The following is a 27,340-nucleotide window of genomic DNA, read 5'->3' as shown; positions in this document are numbered from 1 at the left end:
ACCTTACAAGAGGATCTTGAAAGGAGCACTAAATATAGAAAGGAAAGACTACTACCAGCTAATACAAAAACACACTTAAACACACAGACTAGTGTCACTATAAAGCAACCACAAAAACAAGCCAACATAATAACCAGCTAACACCATAATGACAGGATCAAATCCACACATATCATACTAACCTGAATGTAAACGGGCTAAATGGCCCACCTGAAAAACACAGAGTGACAAGCTGGATAAAAAAGCAAGGCGTACTGATGTGCTGTCTTGAAGAGACTCATCTCACACATAATGACACTCATAGGCTCAAAATAAAGGGATGGAGGAAAATCTTCCAAGCAAATGGAAAACAGAAAAAAGCAGGGGTTGCAATCCTAATTTCAAACAAACAGATTTCACACCAACAAAGATCAAAAAAGACAAGGAAGGGTATTACATAAGGGTAAAGGGTTCAATTCAACAAGAAAACCTAACTATCCTAAATATATATGCACCCAGATTCCTAAAGCAAGTTCTTAGAGACCTATAAAGAGACACAGACTCCCACATAACAACAGTGGGAAACTTCAACACTCCAATGACAGTATTAGATGGATCATTGAGACAAAAAATTAACAAAGATATTCAGGACCTAAACTCAGCACTGGACCAAATGGATTTGACAGACCTTTACAGAAGTCTCCACCCAAAAACAACAGAATATACATCCTTCTCATCACCACATGGCACATACTCTAATATCGGCCACATAATTGGACATAAAATACTCAACAAATGTAAAAGAACTGAAGTCATACCAAACATACTCTTGGACCACAGCATAATAAAAATAAAAGTCAACACAATGAAAATTGCTCAAAACCATGCAATTACATGTGAATTAAACAAGATGCTCCTGAATGCCTTTTGGGTAAATAATGAAATTAAGGCAGAAATCAAGAAGTTCTTTGAAAATAATGAGAACAAAGATACAACATACCAAAATCTCTAGGACACAGCTAAGGCAGTGTTAAGAACAAAATTCATAGCATGTAATGTCCACATCAAAAAGTTAGATCTCAAACAACCTAACTTCACAACTGAAAGAATAGAGAAACCAAGAACAAAAAAATCCCCAAGCTAGCAGAAGGCAAGGACTAACAAAAATCAGAGTTGAACCGAGGGAAATCAAGACATGAAAACCCATTCAAAAGATCAACAAATCTTGCAATTAGTTTTTTGGAAAAAAAATAAAATAGGCCACCAGTTAGACTAAGAAGAAATGGGAGAAGACCCAAATAAACACAGTTAAATCATGAAGGGAATGTTACTACTGACCCCAAAGAAATAATAACAACCATCAGAAACTACTATGAATATCTCTACACATACAAACTAGAAAACCTAGAAGAGATGGATAAATTCCTGGACACATACATCCTCCCAAGACTGAACCAGGAAGAAATTGATTCCCTGAACAGACCAATAATGAGCTCCAAAACTGAATCAGTAATAAATAACCTACCAACCAAAAAAAAAGGCCAGGACCTGATGGATTCACAGGTGAATTCTACCAGATGTACAAAGAAGAGCTGGTACATTCCTACAGAAACTATTGCAAAAAACTGAGGAGGGACTTCTCCCCAACTCCTTCTATGAGGCTAGCATCATCTTGATACCAAAACCTGGTAGAGACTCAACAAAAAAAGAAGACTTCAGGCCAATATCTTTGATGAACATCGATGCAAAAATCCTGAACAAAGTAATTGCAAATCGAACCCAGCAGCACATCAAAAAGCTAATTCACCATGATCAAGTAGGCTGCATCCCTGGGATGCAAGGTTGGTTCAACATACAAAAAAATCAATAAATGTGATTCATCACATAAACAGAACTAAAGACAAAAATCGTATGATTATCTCAATAGATGCAGAAAAGCCTTTTGATAAAATTTAACATCCCCTCATGTTACACTCTCAATAAACTAGGTATTATTGAAGGACCACACCTCAAAACAGTAAGAGTCCGAGGCAGGCCAAGTGTTTATTTATGTAACAAACCTTCACATGTACCCCCAAATGTAAAATTTTTTTTAAAGAAATTTATCTAAAAATGAAAAGATATGGGTTTATATGTAGATATAAAACCAGATGACAAAATACACCAAAATGCTAACATCTACAGAGTGTGGGACAGCAGCTATTTATCATCTTCACAGTTCTCTGCATCTTCCAAATTTTATAGTTAAATAATAATGTATGTATTTTAATATTTGGACTTGGATTTGTTAAGGAGAACTATTTGGGCTTGGGATAGCAGCTCTTCAGAAACCAAAATCAGAATAAATGCCTATTCGGGCATCTATCTGATCAAGCTCTTTATTAAGAAATCCTGCAGCTTGCTGAGAAAAGTCTAAAGGATCACTGACAATGCCTCAGCTACCTACCCTTGGTTAGAACCAATGTGGGTCCCCCTAAGGTACCTGGAATGGGCCATGGTTTCCTCAGAGGGTTCAGTGAAATTGATCGACAATAATGGCAGACAACTTAGCCTTCAATATCAGGAGCCTGTCACAACCCAAGTCAGCCCTGTTGCTTACTAAAAAAATTATTTTAAAGTCCATTTGCTTACCAATACAACTGGTAAAACAACTATATACGTTAAAAGCATATTACCTTATGGTTGACATGGGTTTATAGGCTGATTTTACTTAAAGACCTTGCAATTAATCTAGTGAACACAAATGTATATCCATGTAACAATTAAGATCAAAAAAGTCAATGTGACAGAAGAGAGTAAGAAAATATCTGTTCTCATTCCAGATATGCTACTATAGTCATCTAATTTGGTTACTTTAGAACCTCTGAACCTTAGTTTAGCTGTAAAACTGTCTATAATCTTTTTCCTAGGAACTTTTAAAATTCTGATTCTTATGATAGAATAAGAGCAATCTAATAAGAAAGCAAATGCAACAGAAGGTATTAAAGGCATAATCAGTGAAAGTTTTACTAAGGAATGAAGACTTAAGCTGGGTTTTACTGACAAAGAATTAATAAAAGGAAAAATAAAGAACATAAACAAAAGCACAAATCTTTACTATCAACTATTTCCCAGAGACTGCTACTAAATGCTGGGAGTATAAACTATATACTGTGTGAGCTCAAGGAACACAGGTACAGTGGCAACCAGCAACCAAAGGGGAATATTTCACAGAGAAAATGACATGGGGCTGGCAATTCCACACCTCAGTGTGTAAGGTAACAACGCTCAAATGCCTAGCTATGCCACAGATGTTAGTGTACTTATGTTCTAAGAACAACAGTACTGTCTTGCAAATTTTCTACCTTTCCTACTAACCTTACATGTGCTACTATAATCATACCAATTAAAAAGCTTTTCTGCTGTCAGTGGGTACAGGAGAGAAAAACAAAAAACAAAAATAAGCTCCATCTCTGAATGTTCTTAAAATGAGCCTTGTTTTTCTATATTTTAACCCATAAAAAATATTAATCCAAAATATGATAGTTAAAAATGTACCTAGCAGCTTCATTTTTTAGGAATTTATCTTAAGGGAAAGGACGCATATAATAAAAAGAGTTACCTACAAATATGTTCATCTTAGTATTGTTTGTAACACTGAAAATGACCTAAATGTAATTTAATATGAATGAAATTTAAAAAACTGTAATATATGCTTAAAATGGAATACCACACAGCCATTAAAATAATGTAGAATGTGTCATGTATTTGTCGACATGAAAAGGAAGATGTTCATGATACAGAGACAAGCAATTTTAAAAAGCGGGTTACCAAACACCATGATCCCATTTTTACATGTAAAACTATATACACACTTAAGGCCGGGCACAGTGGCTCATGCCTGTAATCCCAGCATTTTGGGAGGCCAAGGCGGGTGGATCATGAGGTCAGGAGATCGAGACCATCCTGGCTAACATGATGAAACTCCGTTTCTACTAAAAATACAAAAAATTAGCTGGGCGTGGTGGCGGACGCCTGTAGTCCCAGCTACTTGGGAGGCTGAGGCAGGAGAATGGTGTGAACCTGGGAGGTGGAGCTTGCAGTGAGCCAAGATCACGCCACTGCACTCCAGCCTGGGCGACAGAGTGAGACTCCGTCTCAAAACAAACAAACAAACAAAAAAAATATATATACACACACACATATAAATACATATGTATGTATGTATGTGAATACCAGCATATATATACACATTTATATGTTTTGAAGACAGAATCCAGAGTTCAATCCCCACTCTTAAAACTAAAGTGAGGCCAAGCACACTGGCCCATGCCTATAATCCTGGCACTTTGGGAGGCCAAGATAGAAGGATTGCTTGAGCCCAAGAGTTCGAGACCAGCCTGGCCAGCATGGTGAAATCTTGTCTCCACAATAAATAAAAATTTAAAAATTGAGCGGGTGCAGTGACTCACACCTGTAATCCCAGCACTTTGGGAGGCTGAAGCAGGCGGATCACTTGAGTTCAGGAGTTAGAGACCAGCCTGGGCAAAATGGTGAAACCCTGTCTCCACCAAAAATACAAAAAATTAGCCATGCATTGTGGCACACGCTTGCAGTCCCAGCTACTTGGGAGGCTGATGTGGAATGATAGCTTGAGTCTGGCAGGCAGAGGTTGCAGGGACCTGAGATCACACCACTGCACTCCAGCCTGGGCAACAGAGGGAAACCCCCTATCAAAAAAAAAAAAAAAAAAAAAAAAATTAGCCAAGTCTAGTGGCATGTCTCTCTCCCAGCTACTTGGGAGGCTGAAGTGGGAGGATCACTTGACCTCAGGAGTTCAAGGCTAGGCAGAGCACGGTAGCTCACACCTGCAATCCCAGCATTTTGGGAGGCAGAAGTGGGAGGACTGCTTGAACCCAGGAGTTCAACACCAGCCTGGGTAACATAGTGAGACCCCATCTCTACAAAAATAATGATTAAGCTAAAACATTGTTGGGCATGGTGGCACACGCCTGTGGTCCCAGCTTCTTGGGAGGCTGAGAAGGCAGAAGGATTGCTTGAGCCAAGAAGGTCGAGGCTGCAATGAGCTGAGATCATGCCACTGCACTCCAACGTAGGTGACAGATCAAGGCCCCCATCTCCACAAAAAAAAAAAAAAAAAAAAAAAGAGTTCAAGTTCACTTTGAGCCAAGATCACACCACTGTACTCCAGCCTAGACAAGAGAGTGAGATCCTGTCTCAAAACAAATCTTGGATGAATTATCTAATCCTTCAACATCAGCCTCTTAATCTCTAAAATAGTGTAAAAGCTTTTGAGGATTAAATAGAATGTATGTATGTATAATATTTATGAACCACTTAATCTTCTAGCTATCACAGAAAATAGACAGAGTATTTACCCTTGATCAGTGTCTATAAAGCGATCAACTATTCTGTTGTTAAACCAAAGTTACCACATAAATATGTACAATTATGTATCTTTTTTTTTTTTTAAATGGAAGTTACATTCTGGAACAGAGATTTGTACTTACCAGGATACAATGTAAATTTGTTAAATTCACAACCTCACAGACAGTTTTTATTCTATCTATTAATCTTGCAAAATAGTTCACCATTTCTTCCCTTTTAATTATTTTTGCATATCGAGGGAAGGTAGGTGGAAGTAGCCTCTGGTTCACAAGGGGTTCAAAACCCATCATAATTGGATGATCTAAAAAGAAAAAAATGAAAGTAAAATTTTTCAACATTTCTCTGAGTTTTAAACTGCAAATGTTATTAAATATAAAAATGCCAGTTTAAAAAGCTTTTTCAAACAAATTCTAACCACAAAATCCTCTAAATTTTATAATTTAGAATATATCTATATATATACATTTTTAAAAAACTAAATAAGTAGATTTAATAACCTAAAACTGTACCTCCTACCTACATGGTGGTGATAGTGGTGATGAAGGAGAGTTTCTATGTCAAAATGAACTCGAAGAAAAAACTCCAAGGATAAAATAGGGTCAGTATATTCTTTCAAAACAGAGGAAATGATACATTAACCATGAGATTGTGAAGAAAGGTAAAATGGGAACACAAATAATATAAGCTTCTCTTCCCCTCAATTACTAAACAGTAGAATCCATTCAAACTTAGCTATATAATAATCCTGAATAGCAGAGCGGAGCAGCACAGCCCTCAACCCTCAACGAGCCCGAAATGCATTTGGTACAGAGATGTAATTACAGAAATCCACAATATTTTAAGACAGTATTGTAAGACACCTAAGAGTGAGTTCCTCTTTCTTCTCTGTCCACTGGTGATCTCACTTTTCACACTAGTGCATAGCTCCAAACTAAGTCTTTCTCAACTTGAAATCTCAAATGAGGGAGTATATCGCTAAAATGATACATGAATAAGAATTTTTTATTCAAAGTTCTCCTGCTAGTCTACAAACTGGCCACAACCTAAGAAAAAATATGGTTTCAGATGCCAATGAAAGATAAAATTAAAACTGAATAGCTGTGGTTATTAAGAATTAAAAGCAAGACTGACAACCATATTATAATGCCCCTGAGATATACACCACAATTGTTCTTTAGGACCACGCAAATAAAGATGTTCTCAAGGTTCTTGGTCTTTTTCCTCTTCTCAGTATTTTCTCCCTAAGCAACTGGTTGATGTTACTTATTCTAATATAAATTGTGATTTAAATGATTCCAGACTAAAATCTTTAGCCCACAATCCTTCTTAGTTCCAAATCCCATCTCAAATAATTAAAAAATTAAAAATAAATAAAATGCTAAAAATCACTCAGTACAAGAGGGCCAAATAAGATTATCTTCCCTTCAACTAGCACTCTCTTAAAATAATAAAGTATAACTGATATTTTCAAAACATTATGATACATGGGTTTAAACTGTTGAGGTACTACAATTCCTGTTAGGTCACTGGTCTTCATTACTAATAACAGAATAGTATTACCAACAGCACATGGTCATTACATAATAATTTTTTCTTTTTTGAAAACTGATGTATGATAGTTGTATGTATTTTTGTGGTATATGTGATATTTTGATACATGTACACAATGTGTAATAATCAAATCAGGGTAATTAGGATATCTGTCACTTCAAACGTTTCTCTCTTCTTTGTACTGGTAACATTCCAATTCTCTGCTAGCTATTCTGAAATATACAACAAAATATTATCTATAGTCTCCCTTCTGTACTATCAAATAATAGAATATATTTCATCTATCTAAGTGTATTTTTGTACCCATTAACCAACTTCTCTTTACTTTTCCCTTCCCGCTGGATAAAAGATTTATGGTAACAAGTACTTTGGTTTTACTGAGCAAAGTAAGTTATTCTAAAAGTAAATTAGATGTCAAAATTAAAGATCTGGAAATGTATTAGTCAAGAGAGACACTATATTATTTATTCGACATATCTTTCAAGAGTTACATAGGCGATTTATAGTCAGGTTTATTAAAATAACTAGTTTTGGCTGCCCTTAAGTTGGAAGGAATTCTGGAAAACAAAATAAAAGCTGCTGAGCTTTGGTTATGCTATTCTGCACTTCTTGGCTATTTTATCTCCTTTTACAAAAAGTTGTAGAATTATACTAAGCCAGACACAAAAGGACAAGCATTGCATAATATCACTTGTATGAGGGACCTAGAACAGTGAAATTCAGAGAGAGAATAATGGCCGTGAGGGTTTGTGGGGAGGAGGGAACTGGGAGTTCATGTTTAAGGGGTAGAGTTCCAGTTTAGGAACATAAAAAAGTTCTGGAGACAGTGGTGACAGTTGCACAGCAATGTGGATGTAATTAATGCTAGTGAATTGTATACTTAAAATGGTTAAAATGGTAAGCTTTATGTTTTATTTAACCAAAATGTTACAAAATAGTATTAAACCACAACCGTTAAACTCAAGGCATGGCCTCAATAAATATTATACCCTAATCATTGATGAGAGTAACCTAGGATGTAATATCATACAAATCTACGTATCTAATACTTTTTAGCATATATTTTTAAACAGGTAAAACCCAGTCACTATTAAAAAAAAAAAAATTAGCCGGGTGTCCTGGCTCATGCCTGTAATCCCAGCTACTGGGGAGGCTGAGATGGGAGGATAGCTTGAGCACAGGAGGTTGAGGCTGTAGTGAGCCGTGACTGCATCATTGCATTCCAGCCTGGGTGACAGAGTGAGACCCTATCTAGTAGATGCAAAGGGTTTTTTTTTTAAATCTCATTCTTACCACTGAGTTTAAGGGAAAAAAAGCCATCCACTTGTGATCCCCGGTTTATCTCTGGAGAAATAACCACGACTACAAGTTTCTTCCATGTGTGGGAGAAACTTCCCTTTTCTAATTTTATTGAGGCACAATTCACATACAATACAAACATTAAATGTACAGTTCAATGGTCTGAAAAATATGTACAACGATGTAACTACCACAATCAACAAAAAGAACATTTTTACCACCCCAAAAGGTTTTTTTGTGCAATTTCCTAGTCTATCACTCCAATGCTCAGTAACCAAGGAACTTCTTCCTGTCCCTATAGATTAGCCTTTCCTAGCCAGACATGGTGGCTCACGCCTGTAGTCGCAGCACTTTGGGAGGCCAAGGTGGGCAGATCTCTTGAGGGAGTTCAAGACCAGCCTGGCCAACAGGGTGAAACCCCATCTCTACTAAAAACACAAAAATTAGCCAGGTGTGGTGGTGTATGCCTGTAATCCCAGCTACCCAGGTGGGAGAATCGTTTGAACCTGGAAAGCAAAGGTTGCAGTAAGCTTAGATTGCGCCACTGCACCCTAGCCTGGGTGACAGAGTGAGACTCGGTCTCAAAAACAAGATTAGCCTTTCCTACTTTTAAACAAACAAAACAATCAGACAATTTGTACTCATTTATATCTGACTTCTTTGGCTCAACATAACGTTTCCAAGATTTATCCATTATGTTGCACGTATCAGTATTTCATTCCATTACGATATCTCATTGTGTAGATATATCATAACTTATCCATTCACATATCAAAAGCACCAACATATTATTGATCTATTTTGCTTTGAGGTAAACTTTTTTCTTTTGCAACAATCTCAAAAGTTCCAAGCCCAGTCAATAGTAAACCACCCTCAAGTATGTTTAGAGTGTTATTCCTACAAAGACATAGTCTTACATAACCACAATAAAGCCATCAGAATTAGAAAACTAACACTGAGCAACTACTATCATCTAATCCTCACACCTCATTCAAGTTTCACAAACTTCTTCATAACCATGTCAATTGCATTTAATTTCACTGCCTCTTATTCTACTTCAGTCTGACACAGTTCTTCAGTCTTTCCTTGACTTCCATGACACTGACATCTTTGAAGACTAACAGACCAGTAATTCTGTATACTGCCTTCCAATGTGGATTGTCTTGTTTCCTCATGATCAGATTCATATTATGAATCTTTGGAATATTACAGAATTAATGTTATATTCTTATTGCACACTATCAGCAAAATGAGGATCTTACTACTGGTGATGTGAACTTTAATCACTTGATTAAGGTATATCCAACAGGCCTCTTCATTGTAGTTACTCCCTTTCCTTTTGAAATTAATAAATATTTGGGGGTTGGGGGGACACTCATATGAATATTCTCATCGAACTGTCCATTTCATTTATTTACATCAGGGTAGAATAATGGCTTTATCTTTTATTCAATAAGTTATGATCTGTCAGAATTATTTACTTTGATGCTTAAGTTTTTGCTAATTTTGACCATGTGAGATCCCCTTCAAGTTGTTTTCTATATCCAACTGATATGTTCCTATTATTTTATTCATTTATTTATTATTTTTTTTGAGACGGAGTCTTGCTCTGTTGCCCAGGCTGGAGTGCAGTGGCACAATCTCGGCTCACTGCAAGCTCCGCCTCCTGGGTTCATGCCATTCTCCTGCCTCAGCCTCCTGAGTAGCTGGGACTACAGGCGCCCGCCACCACACCCGGCTAATTTTTTGTAGTTTTAGTGGAGATGGGGTTTCACCGCGTTAGCCAGGATAGTCTTGATCTCCTGACCTCATGATCCGCCTGCCTCGGCCTCCCAAAGTGCTGGGATTACAGGTGTGAGCCACCACGCCCAGCCAATCCACCTTTTTTAGAAGGACACTTATGATATTTGGGTAAGCCAGACAATCCATGATCACCCCCTCATCACAAGATCCTTAACAATCACATTTATAAAGATCCCTTTCCCAAATAAAGTAATATTTACAGGTTCTGAGAAGCAGAAATAGGACCTTGATAGCTTTGGGACCATCATTCAGTCCACTACAATCTCCTAACACTGACATGTTAGGCCACCATAACCTCCACTCCATTTGGCACTCTAGAGATGCTCTCCTCACCCCATCTAAGCTCTGATACCCCACAACAGGCCACCTTTCTGCACAGAAGCTTTTCATCAATGTGCTTAGGCTACAACTTCCCACACAGGGCCACCTTTCTACTCTTCTCTTCCTGCTTAGGCTTTGACATCTCATGCCATCCTGTCCTCCTGGACAGCCTCTTCCCCCCAACTTATGATCTGACACCCTATACCTGGGCAACCTTCCACAAGGACACCCTTTTCAACATGCTTAGGCTCTGAAACCCTGCACTTGGTCACCCACATGCACAGATGCCCTCATTACCTGGCTTGGTCTCTGACAGCCCTGCACACAACCACCTCCATGAATTTACCTCAGGTTTCACCACCCTACTCTGCCAGGCTCCATTAACATGAGCCTACCCTGCCTGGACTCCCACACACCATGCCTCTCTCTACTCCCTGCCTTTATACTCCAAAACCCTGTACTAGGCTGCCTTCCCATAGACACACCCTCCTCATCCTACTTAGGCTCCTGACATACAGTGCCAGGTTGTTCCCACACGGTCCCCTTCTCAATCCTGCTTAGGCTCAGGCACCCCAAGCTCAGCTACACTCCTGTGGAAATACCCTTCTCCACTCACTTAAGAAGCAGTGAATCCAGTTAGGCTACCGGTTCATGGTGATGCTCTCAAGGTATCTTGAACTATTCCAAACCCCTGCTCTAGGTCTATCTCTTTGCAGATGCCCTCCCCATTCCACTACCATTCTACATGGACACTTCCTTACTCCACACAGACTCTGATGGCCCATGCTAGGCCTCACCCTGCTACAAGGACACTCCACCTACCCACATGGTTACAACACCTTATGTCAGGCTACTCCTATCTCCAATGTGGACACCATCCTCATCCCTAAGGCAGGCTCCAAAGTCTCGCTCTAGTGCACATGCCCATTGTGCTCAGGCCCACCTCATGGCATTAGGAGTGAATTTTTTCAAGAAGAGAAGAAGAGCAAGAATCAGAACTTAGTTTTGTTATCACTAAATTGGAAATACATGGTTCCCTTTGTTATCTTTAAGATCATTCATTCTTTGCTGTATTTTCTTTCTGATCATTGAGAAGTCTTTTATTAATTTTGTATCTACAACCTTATTAATATCTCTGAAGTTCTATTCCTTCAGAAAGGTAGCTGTTAATCTTCTTACCGATAATAAACAATGATAAGGCTAAAGACCTCCCTTTACCTTCCTTTGGCCATTGCTATGGTTTGGATGTGTTTTTGTCCCCACCAAAATTCATGTTGAAGTTTAATCGCCAGTACAACAGTGTTGGGAGATGGGGCCTAACAGGAGGTGTCTGAGTAAAGGGGGCAGATGTCTCCTAAACAGATTAATGCCTTCTCACTCTCGTGAGACTGGATTAGTTCTCACAGGTACGGATTAGTTCCTATGATAGTGTATTGTTAAGAGGGAGGTTCTTTCTGTTTGGTCCCTCTTTCCACATGTCTGCTTAACTTCTCTGCCATGTTTTGACCCAGTGCATGGCCTCACCAGAAGCTGAGCATGTACCATGAATCTTGAACTTCCCAGGCTGCAGAAACATGAGCTAAGTAAACCTCTTTTAAAATAAATCACCCAGCCTCAGGTACTCTGTTACAGCAACACAAAATGAACCACGACAAGCACCAAACTTGAATAATCTTATCTCTATCGCCATTGGTTACCTCCACATGTTGAAATATACCTATCTTTGTATTACAGATGATTTCTCAGCTTTAACCAGTATCTCTGGACCCCTGCATATAAAAGAAAATTAGTCTTCCCCATTACTTCCTGACTTTGGTTAATTACTTTTATATTGTCAAGATTCTTGACACTTATGTTACATTATATTTAGTAAAACCAACTTCCACCGTTTTAACCACAGTTCTACAATGAAACAGAATCAAAGCTCAATGCCTGTCCTTCTGCCACAGCTTTTCCATTTATGTCTCAGTAGGCTGAATTTCATTCCTGATTTCAGTCTTTCTCCTCCAGGAAAAAGGTCTTTGGAAAAATATTCCAAGTTCTTGCTAGTTTAAAAATATTTCTACGAGTATCACTCAAAGACCTTTGGAATGGGTGTAAAACTCTTAGGTCACAGTTGTTTTGTTTTTGTTTTTGTTTTTTGACAGTCTCACTCTGTCGCCCAGGCTGAAGTACAATGCCGCAATCTCAGCTCACCATAACCTCTGCCTCCCAGGTTCAAGCGATTCTCCTGCCTCAACCTCCCGAGCAGCTGGGATTACAGGCACCCACTACCACGCCCAGCTAATTTTTCTATTTTTATTACAGACAGGGTTTCACCATGTTGGTCAGGCTGGTCTCAAACTCCTGACCTCGTGATCCGCCCGCCTTGGCCTCCCAAAGTGCTGGGATTACAGGCGTGAGCCACCACGCCCAGCAGGTCACAGTTCTTTACTTGAAGACTTTGAAGATATTGTTACACTACTTTCTGTGTTGATGTTGATGTGAAGAACCATGAAGCCAATATAATAGTTGCTTTAGATCTTAATTTACTAGGCTCTATTTTACTATTAATAATTCTTTATCAATTTATCCTGGAACACATTATACTCTTTCAATGGACACTCATGGATTTAATTCTAGTTTCTTCTAGAAATGTCTAACATTTTTTTCTGCTCCATTATATGGTTCACATCTTAAGGGACACCAATCATATGTATACTGAGTCTTCTTTTGCTATCACTTTCTCATCATACTTCACATCTCCTTTGCTCACTTTTGCTTCACTTAGTTTTTTCCTCAATCCTGACTTCCATGTCTTTTTTTTTCGAGATGGAGTTTCACTCTTGTTGCCCAGACTGGAGTGCAATGGTGCGATCGCGGCTCACTGCAACCTCCGCCTCCCAGGTTCAAGTGATTCTCTTGACTCAGCCTCCTGAGTAGCTGGGACTACAGGCATGCACCGCCACAGCTAATTTTGTATTTTTAGTAGAGACGGGGATTTCCCCATGTTGGTCAGACTGGTCTCAAACTCCCGACCTCAGGTGATCTGCCTGCCTCGGCCTCCCAAAGTGCTGGGATTACAGGCATGAGCCACCACGCCCGGTCCTCCATGTCCTTTACAGCTTTTCAGCAATGTCTAGAATGCTTTTGCTATTTTCAATGAGATCTCTCAGGATTTTTCTCTTCTACTGCTTTCCTGAACTCTGCCTGGTCACTTTTACTCCCTTTCTATTATTCGTTACTTCTTCCTTTAGTCTTAATATTTTCACTTTCTGCTCTTGTTCTATAGAGGCCATTTTTAAATAAATTCTTTCAATTTTTGTACAAAAGTGTTTCTGAGCAGTGTTTTTCATCTGCTTCTTTTCTTGGAATATTTGTGTATAAATACTGTGCAGTTTCTTTTTTGATTATGATATCACTGAAGGAGTGCTTCTTGAACCAGTTTTTTGAGTGAGGTGTTAGAATAGCACTCTAGGCTAGCTGGAGGCCTCATTGACTTTCCTTAAGCCACATGTGATGTGCCCGTTTGCATGTGTTTCTTTTACTGACACAAAGATTACCAGTTAACCAGACTACTAAAACATCAATAGCATCTCCTCTATCTTGCAGCAGAAACCAAGACAGTACATGTGCATGTTTTCTGGCAGAGCCCCACCTCCTTTGCCTTTCCAAGGTATTATTCACATAGTTTAACACAGTCAGCTTGTGTACTCCACACCTGTGACTATTCCAAGAGAATCCCTAGTTTTGTCCCTTCAAGTTATGTCAACTTCTTGTGAGAACACTGTCCTTTGCAGGTCTACTTATGTTTACACCAAGAAAATCTATCCATTCTCAATGTTCTCCCTCTCCTGGGTCCCATTCTATTTTGATTCTGGTTATAAGTGTTACCTATCTTTTAAGACACTGAAAAGATTCTATTTCCCATATTCCTTATAGATTTGGGCTGGTTTTAGAGAGTAGAAACATCAGAGCCATCTTCACAGTACCATCCCCAAACTAGAAATCCTCTAGATTAGACACACATAAGCACACATGTGTGGGTATGTATGGACTTTTTTAAAAACAGAAAAAATTTTGAACTAAAAGAATAAACATCTCAAACTCCTGGCACTAGCACATCATGGCTTAGTACTCTCTAATGGCCTGTGATTTTAAAATGAAGTCAGCTCCACCTCTGTTGCACAATACACTGCCATGGTGGGCAAGTTAAGCCAACTGGGTTGTAATAGCATAATTTTGTCTTCAGCACCAAGGTCAGTCCTCAGGAAGTTAAAGGAGCCATATCACAGGTAATGTACCATCATATTCTACATATTTTAATCTATTTTTAATACACACAAAATTTTTAACTTTTTTCAGTCACACATGCATGTGGCTCAAGAATCAGTTGAACAAGGCTTTTATTAAAACCAACAATCAATCCTCTAACCATGTTCTCCACCCAATATGCCTCTCTCCCCAGAGGCAATCTCTTCCATTTCCTCTTAGTTATCTCTTGTATTTCTTTTTTGGTATTATCTACCTCAAGCTTGTCCAACTTGCAGCCCAGAACGACTTTGAATGCAGTACAACACCAGTTTGTAAACTTTATTAAAACATTATGAGATTTGTTTTGGTGATTTTTTTTTTCGCTCATCAGCTCTCATTAGCATATTTTATGTGTGACGCAAGACCAATTCTTCTTCCAGGGTGGCCCTGGGAAGCCAAAAGATTGGACACCCTGGCCAGGCGCAGTGGCTCACGCTTGTAATCCCAGCACTTTGGAAGGCCAAGGCGGGCGGATCACTTGAGGTCAGGAGTTCGAGACCAGCCTGGCCAACATGGTGAAACTCCGTCTCCTCTAAAAAAAGAATACAAAAAGTTAGCCGGGCATGGTGACAGGCGCCTGTAATTCCAGCTACTCAGGAGGCTGAGGTAGGAGAATCACTTGAACCCAGGAGGCAGAGGCTGCATTGAGCCGAGATCACGCCATTGCACTCCAGCCTGGGCAACAATAGTGAAACTCAGTCTCAAAAAAAAAAAAAAAAAAAAAAGATTGGACGCCTCTGATCTACATATTGCCAAAAAACAAGCTCAGAGTACTCCTTCATTTCTTTTCAGTTTTACACATTATCTCTGACTTCCACCTCCATCTCTAGAAGATGTCAGAGACCTGAAAAGGAGGAAGTCAGAGATAATGTGTAAAACAAAAAACAAGTAGCACTGTAACCACATACAAATTACATGTCTGCACACACTTCCGTCCCCTCACCTACAATATCGTTAGATCATAATTTTGGTTATAATCAATATTTAGCATTTGCACCACTATGATCAGGTAAATAAGTCAGCATTAGCACCACTACGATTTAAGTTATCCATTGCCCCAGATGTGAAAATTTTAATTTTCATATGCATTCTGAAGTTTAATAATTGTCTCATAAGGCTTAATTCAACCCCAAACCATTTGTCAGTTCTCTCAATCTCTTCTGAATACATCAAACGCAACAGTGGTCTTGTATCTTCAAGATATTTTCCCTAGAGCCTTGGGGCTTCCTCCAATCTGGACTTGTCCATACATGGTGCTCAGCTATTATCTTGTGTTTTTCTCCCTTCACCACCATCCTGAGGATTTCCTTCATTATTTTCTTATGATGGATTCTCATTTTCCCTAAACCTCATGCTTCCCTCTCTCTTGATTTATTCCCATGTTTTAATGGAGCACATCTTCCAAAACTTTTGTGAGATAAATTCTGAGACTTTAAGTACCTGAAATTATCTTTCCTCAAAATTAAATGATAGTTTGTGTCTAGAATTCAACATTAAAAACCATTTTCCCCCAAAGTCTGAAATCATTTCTCTAGTGATTTTCTTTTACTCACAATTCTGAGATATAATTAACATACCACATAACTCACCTATTTAAAGTATACAATTCAATGGTTTTTTTAATACATTAACAGAGTTGTGAAACTATCACAATCAAATTTAGAACATTTTCATCACCCCACGAAGAAACTCCATACCCATTAGCAATCACTCTCTTACCTGCCCATGATTCTTCCCCCAATCCTAGGAAACCACTAATCTACTTTGTCTCTATGGATTTGCCAACTTTGGACATTTTATATAAATGGAAATCATACAATACGTGGTCTTTTCTGATTGGATTCTTCCATGTAACACAGTGTTTTAAAGGTCCTTCAGTACTTCATTTCTTTTTGTTGACAAATAATACACCACTATATGGATATACCATTTTATGCATCCATTCATCCATTGATGGACATTTGAGCTATTTTTCCCTTTTGGCTATTATGAATAATGCTGCTATGAGCATTAGTGTATAACTTTTTGTTTGGATGTTTTCATTTCCCTTGGATAATTCTATGTTTAACATTTGAGACACTACCAGACTATCTCCAAGAGAGCTGTATCATTTTACACTCCAATCAGTACTGTATTAGGGCTCCAGTTTCTCCACATCCTTGCCAACACTTTTTATCTTTTTTATTAAAGCAATCAAGTGGGTGGGCAGCAGCAACTTTTCATTTTGATTTGCATTTCCCTGAAGACTAATGTTGTTGCACATCTTTTCATGTACTTTTTGTCCATTTGCAAATCTTATTTGGAGAAATGTCTGTTCGAATCTCTTGCCCATTTTTTCATGCAGGTTTGCTTTTTTTAATCTGGGTGTAAGATTAATGCCTATGTTTTAAGAGTTCAAAACTTTAGTTCTTACATTTAAGTCACTGATACATTCTGAGTTGACTTTTGCATAAGACCAGCAGGGGTGATGGGGAGTATCCAACTTTATCCTCTGGCATGTGGATATCCAGTTGTCTTAGCATCTTTGATGAAAAGACTTTTCTTTCCTCATTGAATTGTCTTGACACCCTTGTCAAATAGCAACCGAGAACATGAGTGTTCATTTCTGGGCTCTCAATTCTATTCTATTCCACTGATCTGTATCTATCCAGAACTACACTGTCTTCATTGCTATAGCTTTGAGTAAGTTTTGCATTAGGAAATATGATCTTTGTTTTCGCTTCATTGACTTCTAATTTCCACTACCGCTGCACATGTGACACTCTGTCTTGATTCTGTGTAACTTGGTTTTGCCTCTTTTCTCTTAGGATCTTCTATTTGTTGTCACTTTTAGTTTCATAATGATATGCCACCTCAACACAAGTCAATTTTCATTCTGGTTGTGCTGGGTGGCTCTTTATTGGCCCTTTCAATCTGTGCATTCATATCATCTGTCTCCAAGAAATTTTCTTACATGTTTGTTTCTTTTAAAAAGACAGGGTTTCTCACTGTCGTCCAGGCTGGAGTGCAGTGGTACAATCATAGCTCACTGTAGCCTCAACCTCCTGGGCTCAGGCAATCCCCCCACTTCAGCCTCCTGAATAGCTGGGACTAGAAGGCACGTGCCACCACACCTGGCTAATTTTTAAATTTTTTGTAGAGATGAGGTCTTGCTATGTTGTACAGGCTGGTTTCGAATTCCTGGCCTCATGCAATCTTCCTACCTTGGCTTCCCAAAGTGCACTGGGATTACAGGCATGGGCTACCACATCCAGTGATTTTTTTTTTTTTTTTTTTTTTGCTTCTATTTTCTGATCTATATTTCTGGAACAACTTTTATTAGTTTATCCTTTATATGTTTTATTTACTTACCTTTATTAGATAGCAGACCTTTCTTGACTGAGCCCAGTATAATCTTTATCTTTCCTATTTTTCACCTTTTCATTTTTGGCTCTAAGATTTCTGCAACCTTGTTTTCTAAACTTCCTACTTATTTTTGTCATTTCTGCTCTTCTATTTTAAGTTCTGGGATACATGTGCAGAACATGAAGGTTTGTTACATAGGTATACATGTGCCATAGTGGTCTGCTGAGCCATCAACCCATCATCTACATTAGGTATCTCTCTGAATGCTATCCCTCCCCTTGCCCCCCACCCGCCATGCTCTTCTATTTTCAGTCTCAAAGAACATATTCGCCTTTTTTCCTTTCATATAGCATCCTATTTTTGTTTTACATACGTATTGATTTTTCCCATTTCTCTTAAGGTACTTTGTTTGCTTGCCTGTTTTATTCTCTCTTTCAGGCTAGAGATTTCCACCCTTAACTATATACTCAGATTTGAAACTAGAGCACACACCAAAAAAAACCATTAAGAGCACTGTGAATACAGGTCAAGCTTTCAACCAAGCCATTTTACCAGGGGAATTGCTGAAATTAGCATATTTAGATTTTGCTGTTGTTTTTCCCCACCTCTTGGACTTGTCAGATTTCCCTAAGAAGAATCTTCTAAACTCTTAAGTGGAGAGTATGTGCCTGGCTATACTGTTCTGAAAGCCAAGTGGAGTGAGGAGAGGAGCAGATGGGGAAAGAAAGTAGGTCACAATAATAACTTACTTAACTTTCACTTAACTCTCTCATAATGTGTACCCTTACAACTGGGCCTCATATACCCTCAAGTACAGAATCCCTCTGCCCCCTTCCTCCAGAGAATAAACTTTTAGTATTGTGAGGTTCAGGAATGCCACTCAGCAAAAAGGGGGATGAAATTCCTGCTTCTGAACAGATATCAACCAGTTCTCATGTTTTCAGCTAAATTTCTCATACCCATTTCCAGAAGTATCTGGCAAACCAATAATGCAGCCTTCAGGAGATCCACAGTATAAACTGGGCTGCCTTTGACTTCCTCTATCAGTGGCTAAAAATACAGTTATTTGGAGATAGGTAAGTCAATGTCCTTCTGTTTTCCAGCTTCTAAAATAATTTTGTTGCTATTTTCTCCTTTCCCCGTCTTTTTCATCTTTATCAATTATGCCTTGAAAGAAAAAAATCACTTCTTCATTGCTTCTTTGGGATTTCAGAAAGCAAATACATGTGTTCAACCCACCAAGTTTATTCAGGTATCTTTTAATTTCTTTTTAAAAGATGACAAGTCCTCTTGAAACTGTGTGTTAGATTTGAAAATACACTCCCCAAGAGTATCTATTAATTTCAGGCAACATAAATTTAAATATATTATTTCCATTGGCAACTGTTAAAGATGCTCATAATCTAAAGGGTAAACTAGACCCAATTCACAGATAACTATGAGTGAACATGGAAAGAGAAACATATTTTGACAAATAGAACCAGGAAAGTCTCATTGGAGGAGGTGATGTGAACATCATTTTAAAGGATGAGCTAAACTTCCACAGACATATAAAAAAGAACTGTAAAATTTCAAGACAGCATAAGCAAAAACAAAGAAAAACATCCGTTTCACCGGATTTTTTTGCTCCTTTCTTCCTTCAACAACAATATAACCCAAGGTCACATCTTTGAATCCAGTAAGTCCCAAGTAAACACATCTGCTCCCTCAATAAGCACTGAAAATGACTCCAAAATCTGCTTTTCTATCCATTTTCCAGGGCCAAATACTTACTTTACTAGTACAGTGCTCCATGTAACCACATCAAAAAATCCCATTATCAGTAAGCTGCCCTCCTTATCCACCTCCAAAACCGCTTTTGCATTCTGCATCTTCATAAAGATATTACTATGCACTGAGAAAATGCACCAGCAAGTAATTCTCAGATCAAGTTTGATTATTCCTACTTTCTCCCTTAATGCCAGTTTACAATTCATACTGAATATCTACCTTCCAATGAGAAGCTAAAATGAATGTTCAGTGATTTCAAGATTTACACAGCCATCTTGTCACCAGCTGGAGTTGTAATATAATCAGAAGGCAAAATGAGTAGAGACCAAAACTAATCTATACTATTATTTTCTCATCATTCTTCTACTAGAATAGACATTAAGAAGGCATTAACTTTTTTATTATAGAATTGTACGGCTTATGATTAAGGGATAATTAGAAAGTTAAATTATGCCAGCTAAAAGGCATTACACATACAAGCACAGGGTGAGTACTTGTTAAATTTAAAATTTCACTTGCTTAGTCATAAGATTACATTTTTAAAGGTTTATTCAAGCCAATTTTACATAAACAATTTTCCTGAAGCCTGTCAGCACACTACAAAACCAGAGTAATAGAGGAGATCATACAAGCTATTTTTAACACTGGTCTGAAATATAGGAAAGTCACAAGCTGTGGCTACTAATGATCCCATGGAAATTATCATCTCAGAGTTTGATTACAGATACAGAGCAGAATAGCCCAGGAGTAGTCAGACATGGCAAAAAGAAACATCCAGATTCCAATCATCTGGAAGATTCTTGCTTTGCATCATCTTGTTGATACACAAACCAACAAATTACTTTGAAGTCATTTATTATATAGTGGTTTTCATAAAAGTATTATTGCTGTAGATTTCAAAGCATTTCAGAGTTGTGGACATTTTATCCCTCTCTGTAAACATGTACTACTACGTTGCTATGCATAACCACCTCCTTATGTCCTATGGTACAGAATGCCACCTAGTCACTCATCCTATAAACACATTCCCTCTTTTGGAAAAAGTGAAGATGATGATAAATACAAAGTCAGCACAACTACTAGAAACATAAAAATTATGACAATACGGATTTCCTAACCCAAATTACCTTCTGGGTTGCTAACATTTTAGCACAGAAAGAAAAATGTATGGGAAGGGGAACACAATGCCTGTCTCTAAATGGAGGGTAGGTGTGGAAAAGGAATGAGGTGTCAATCAGTAAAAACTTGCCTTTCTGGTTACAAGACTGACAATTGGGTAACACTAATTTGAAGTATATAAATTTCTCTTCATCTCTACTGGAATGGCCAAGTCGTTGAGGGGGGAAAAAAGGATATAAATTTCATCTCATTTTAATGAGTTTTAAGGACAATCAAAATTGCTACACATTATCTACAATGTTAACCCATTGCAAACTTTACAACAGAGGTACACTATTCTTTTTAAGGCATATTTCATAAATAAAATCTGAGTGCCAACAACATGCCAAGCATGGCAATACAGAAGTAAGAAGAGAGTGCCTGGCCTAAAAGTGCTCAAAATCTCATGGAAAGACAAATGGGTAAAAAACTAAAATACAATGTACTAAAAAAAATGTAACAGAGGCCTGTATGAATGCAATGAGAACACAGAGGGTGTGACATTATGAAATATATATTTGGTCTTCCTTCTTGTTTCCTAACATAACTCCTAAAATCTTAGACTCTCCAAGTGCTGTCTTTTGATATGCAAATGACTGATAGTTTCAGGGTAGGGCAGATAACCAAAAAGACAGGCATGATTACAAGGCTGGGACTTTCAGCCCCACCCCACAACTTCCAGGGATGGGAGAGAGGCTGAAGGTCCAGTTGATCACCAATGGCCAAAGGTTTAATCAATCATGCCTATGTAAGGAAACCTCTGTAAAAATTCAAGAGGACACAGTTCAGAGAGCTTCCAGATATCCGAACATGTGGAGGTTCCTAGGAGATAGTACACCCAGGGAAGGCATGGAAGCTCCGAGACCCTTACCCATACTTCACCCTATGCATTTCTTCATCTGTATCCTTCATATCCTATAGCCTCCACAATAAACCAGTAAACACAGTAAGTGTTTCCCAGAGTTCTGTGAGTCGCTCCAGCAAATTAGCTGAAACCAAAAAGAGAGTCGTGGGAATCCCAACTGAAAGCCAGTGGGTCAGAAGTTCTGGAAACCCAGACTTGGAACTGGTGTTTGGGGAGGAAGAGCAGTCTTGGGGACTGAGCCGTCAACCTGTGGGATCTGGCATTACCTCCGGGTAGATAGTAGAGGTTGGAGTTTGTGTTTTCCACACTACCACAAACACTCCTTCAATGGGAGTTTAATTAGAGGGCACCCAGCTGGTGTGTGTGGAAAAACCTACAGAGTTATCACTCAAGTCTTCTGTACTGATGACTGTTGTGGTGGTGTGAGAGCACAGGAAAAATACAGACTGAAATTTTTTCCAAAACAAGGAGAATAAGGCCTGCCTGGTGTTCAGAGTAGACTGTGTGTAAAAAGTAAAGTAGAAGTTCTTCTTCAAAGACTTTCCTCCCCATCTAATTAGGAATAAATAGTAACTTCTCTTAGAAGCAAAATTTATTCAAAAACCTGTGCTAACATTCTTAAATATCTGCTAGCCATAATAAATCAACGTACTTTATTGTTCTTAGCTCCCAGAATTTAGCCTAAATATTTGCCCTGGCATGCTTATACTGGTCCAAGCAAGCATTAGGTCATAGCCTGTTCTTCTTTCTTATTTGAAGGAGTTTTTACTTTTCTCAGCATTCCACAAGTTACTTCCTCCTTCCTTTGTTCTCCTCTGCCTTTGCCTCTTTTAAAAAGTTCTAAGTTGCTAGCCAATTGGGACAAATACAGAATGTAAGGTCCTGTTTCAGCCAATGGAAACTGGACACAGCAGTAGGGTGGACGCGTCAGGTTATAAATGACCCTGTCTCCTTTGCTTAGTGTACTCCTGTGGCAAAACTGCTGGCGAGTGTACCCTTTCTGCAGAAAGTAAAAAAGGCCTTGCCAAGGAAATTAAATTTATGTTCAAGTACTATTTCTTTACAGCACTGGGGAACAAGCATTTCTAACGTGTAATCGAAGTGATCTCTCAGACAAAAAAGAGGAGAGGTGATTAAAAAGGTGATTCACTGTTATTGAAATGGCCTTTGTAAAAATTATGAGAGAAACCTGACATAGCTGACTCCATCTTGCTTCTAACCTCACAAGCTGTCTTTGCTTATTCCTGGTGTAGGCCAAGCAACTATGGGAGAAATTTAGTTTACAGTTTGAAATAAAGATGGTAACTGTCCCTTCCTGAAACAAATCTCCTCTCCTTGCTCACCCACTGCCCACCAAACTATTCTTCAAAAATTCTAGTCCCTGAATTCTCGGGGAGGAAGATTTGATAAACAGCTGTCATCCTTCCACTTGGCTGACTCATGATAATTAAACTCTTTCTCTGCCGTTCTCATTGTGCTGGCTTTTCTGGGCAGCAAGAAGCAGCTGCCAGACTGTAACATCACAGCATGGACGTAAGACAGGATACATATTCCAAGTCTAAATAATAATATACAGGAAACGGCTAAGTTCTACAGTATTGTTTTTTAGTCTAGTATATATTTACAGACAGGAGCCTAAACACTGTAAGTCTCTGGAGTAAAACATTCCAAGGTACAAGACTGACTTGAAAAAAACTTTAGTACAAGCTAAGCACTAAATATTTTGGATAGAAACGAAAAAAAGAAAGAGTAGGAGCAAACTGAACAATTACCTCCTTTTGTAGTATCATTCTGGGCCTGGATGCCATGATGCAATGAATTATGAATGGCAGAAAGAAGATCTGCTGCTTGAACCATCAATTTTTGAGCTTCTGCAACAGCACTGGTCTAGCAAATAAATCACCAAAAACATTCTTACATATTCTTTCACTGAAAGATATACATTAAATAGGAAAATCCTATAAACAATAATGAAATTAAATGCTTGCTGTAATGACATTGGTTTTCATAAACTATGCACTTAATACAGGATGTCCAGATCCTGTTAGGATAGAAAATGGTTTTTTTACTCACATCTATAACTTGTAGGATCAATTAAAATAATAGAAAATATTGTTGGTTTACTTTATTATTTTTTTCACAATAAAAACCAAAAGCAGCAATCAACTAGAAAATGAAAAAATTTTCAACAATTCTACTATGTCATTCATCAAGGTAGGAAAAAAAAATGGGAAGAAATAGAATTACAGAAGTTAAATTAATGGTAAAAATTGGATCCCTATTCACCACTTATAAATTATTCACAAATTAATCTGTAATTGAGTTAGTGCAAAAATACAAAAAGGAAAAAATATTCACCATCTAGGGCTTGCTTTTGGTTCTATACAAATCCAACAGTTAATTATGTAACTGAAGGTAAGAACAGGCCTACCTAAAATTTTTACTTTCTCCTTTTCAATTCACAAAATATAACAACCTACAAGTAATTTCAGCTTCTAACATATTATTTACAAATAAGTAAAAAAAAAAAAAAAAAATTCATGTGATTTCTTGAGAAAGTCATCAGTGTTACTCTGGTATAAATACACCAAATGCCGAGTTCTGTATATCTGGGATCAGGAGCACTTCAAGGCAAAAGTTTCAGAACTGCTTCACTCGGGAATTCCAGCCAAAATCACTAAAACAAATAGACATATTATATTGAATGCCCTTACCTCTTTCTTAGTAAAGGCTATAAGCACTGTCAGTAACACACGAGTAAATTTCACTCTGCTGAATACTGCTAAACACTGTTGGTGCTAAAGAAACAAGAAAGGACTAAAAGTTAAAAGATGCAAAGCCGGTGAAAGGAATTTCATTTAAAATATATTAACTCCTAAATCTCAATGTTAATAACTTACTACATTACAGACACCTTCACTTATAGGCTTTTAAAAGCCTGAAAAAGGAGCTGCAGAAAACAAAACAAAGCCTATTCTTTTGAAATCGGAATGTGAAGTTTCTATATCAACAGGACTGATCTTGTCCTAAGTCAAAATTTACACTATTACCTTAAAAAACTGATGTTATCTGCATTTTAAAAAGGACTGATTAAAATGTGCTTTAAGCAGAGTCAGAAAATTTAGAATCTAGACAAAGGTTGAGCAACTTTTGATACTGTGGAGCTCTGGTGCATCATCTGTGAAAGATCGTATTTTTCTTCCTACCTCACAGGAATACTGAAGAGTTTTGAAATCATCTATTTGAAAGAGCTGTATTATCATTCTATCAAAATAAATACAAGGGAAATAAAATCCCTTGCAATGTCCAATTTTTAAAGAAATACCTTAAAAAGGGCTTCCATAAATTATAACGCAGTTCATAAAACTACAACATTAACAGGTAGACTTCTCTGATATTATCTACCAGAAAATAAGTTCAATTACTTCTAGTTCAACTTCTGGATCTCTTTCTTCTCCTTGTCGACTTCGAGTACTCTAAAATTTTAAAAAAGGTGAATTAAACACAAACCTGAAAAAATATTACATTACAAATATATAAGGAAAAACACTAATTTTTTAAGTATACACAAGAATCTGTTTTTGGGGAAAATAGTTGGGGAAAAAAAGCTGTGTCTAGTATTTACGTTCCTCCTATTAATCCTATACACAGAAAGGTCATTTGGACATAAATATAAAGATCATGCAAAAGAATTAAGTATTCAAACAGCAAAAGCAAAACAATGAAATAACATAAGCAGAAGTATATGGCACATAGTACACTTTCCTTTAAAAGGAGCTATTAATTGAAATTTCTGATGCTCTCAAAACTAACCCTGTTAGAAAAAAACTGTAACCTTCACAAAAATCACATCATGAAAAAATAAAGTTCAATGGTCAATACCAATCTGTTTTACACTAAAATACACAATTTCTTAATACAAATGTTATAGTGGACAATTTTATTTGACCAAATACCAGGGTGGTACTACAGGAAGATCCACTAGAAGTTGTGGGTTCTAGCCCTAAAGCTGCCATTTACATGCCCTTTAGTAAAGCTAAGACACAGGTTATTTAACTCCTTTGATCTGTATTTTCCTCATCTAAAAGTGGAGCAGTGTGTCTGTCTAACTGCCCAACTCACTGAATTGTAAAAATCAAAACAAGAGAATATGAAGTTTGACAACCATACTGTTATACTAGTGTTTAAAAGAATGTAGAAATATAACTTTTCCCCCATCTCTATGAAAAGCAGCAAATCATCAAGGTCATCTAGAAGGTTTTCACCAGATTTGGAATATCACCATTTACTGAGTTCACCTACTGTGTTCCAGACACTGTACCAGCTATTAAAGATACAAAGGTGAACAAGATAGTCCTTACCTTTAAGGAACTCAAAACAGTAGTGGGAGAAAAATACTATTTTTAAAATACCATAGTAAAAATCTTAAACACTGGCAAAAAGTTGAAAGAATCGAGTGGGTTAAATTTTAATATACTCATCTCTCTGTATCCATGGGTTGGATTCAACCAATCACTGATTGAAAGTATTCAGAAAAAAATTTTTAAATAACATTAAAAAATTCAAATTTTAAAAGTACAGTACAACTATTTACATAGCATTTACATCATATTAAATATTATAAGTAATCTAGTGATGATTTAAAGTATACAGAAGGACATAAACAGGTTATATGAAAATATCACACCATTTTATATAAAAGACTTGAGCATCCTTGAGTTTCGGTATCCACAGGGGTCCTGGAACCAATGCCCTGAGAATACTGAGGGATGGCTGTACTTGAAAATGATATTAATTTGTGCTCGCTTCGGCAGCACATATACTAAAATTTGAAAATGACATTAATTTATCAGAAACTCCTCTAGCAGTGTTCAAATTCATTACAAAAAAAATACAAAGCACATACAGGAGAAAGGTGGTTCTACACATTTGTAATTAGGTAAAGTTAAACTGACATTTAGAGGTGTACCAAAACCCCACACCAAAGAGAAAACATATATACCTTTACTCTTCTTTGCATGTCATCCTCCACATCTTTTAGCATGCCTAGAAAAAGAAACAATAAGTTTTAAAAGGAAACATATGAAAATGTAAAACTTGTGAATTATCTTTAAAAATAATTTTACCTGTAACTCGAAGATCTGTCACACTGTTAGCCATTTTAAATCCATAAGTCATTGACTGAAAATCTTCCTATACAAAAAGGAAATAATCAGGCTCATGAATAGCAAAAAACCTTAAATAGCAGCAAAATATAAAATTTTTCTTTATATTTCTCTTACAAAATCACTATTTAATAAACAAACAGAAATGGGAGGTCATCCTGCTTGTCTAAATATTGCTAGGATACACCCAAGCTTTTCTTGAAGGCATACACTTAAAACACCATATTCAAATGTTGTCTCTGTCCTTACTTTCAATTGCTTGTCCTTAGGCAATTTAATATGTTCACTTGCCATATAAAGGTAATACTTACAAAAATATCTCACAGTAATAATTCTCACAAAGTAGTCCCACATTCACAGGTGAACAGTAAATATATAATAATTACTGTTTAATGACCGTGCT

General features: G+C 37.5%; 1 protein-coding gene across 7 annotated transcripts in view; it reads right to left on the bottom strand.

Moving 5' to 3' along the window:
• Positions 1-27,340, bottom strand: part of NAA35 (N-alpha-acetyltransferase 35, NatC auxiliary subunit) — an 80,497-nt gene that overhangs the window by 20,157 nt on the left and 33,000 nt on the right. For all 7 annotated transcript variants that reach the window (XM_054502336.2, XM_054502345.2, XM_054502348.2 and 4 more), the window contains exons 7-12: positions 26,899-26,965; positions 26,775-26,818; positions 25,198-25,248; positions 24,487-24,570; positions 23,545-23,659; positions 5,490-5,668 (exon numbers count right to left, since the gene is read on the bottom strand). In XM_054502336.2, coding sequence (XP_054358311.1) covers positions 5,490-5,668; positions 23,545-23,659; positions 24,487-24,570; positions 25,198-25,248; positions 26,775-26,818; positions 26,899-26,965 — 540 coding nt within the window. The remainder of the gene's footprint in view (positions 1-5,489; positions 5,669-23,544; positions 23,660-24,486; positions 24,571-25,197; positions 25,249-26,774; positions 26,819-26,898; positions 26,966-27,340) is intronic.

Source organism: Pongo pygmaeus, chromosome 13 (genome assembly GCF_028885625.2).
Source record: "Pongo pygmaeus isolate AG05252 chromosome 13, NHGRI_mPonPyg2-v2.0_pri, whole genome shotgun sequence".
Classification (NCBI taxonomy): Eukaryota; Metazoa; Chordata; class Mammalia; order Primates; family Hominidae; genus Pongo; species Pongo pygmaeus.
Note: the sequence above shows the minus strand (reverse complement) of the source record. Positions and strands in the feature narration are given on the sequence as shown.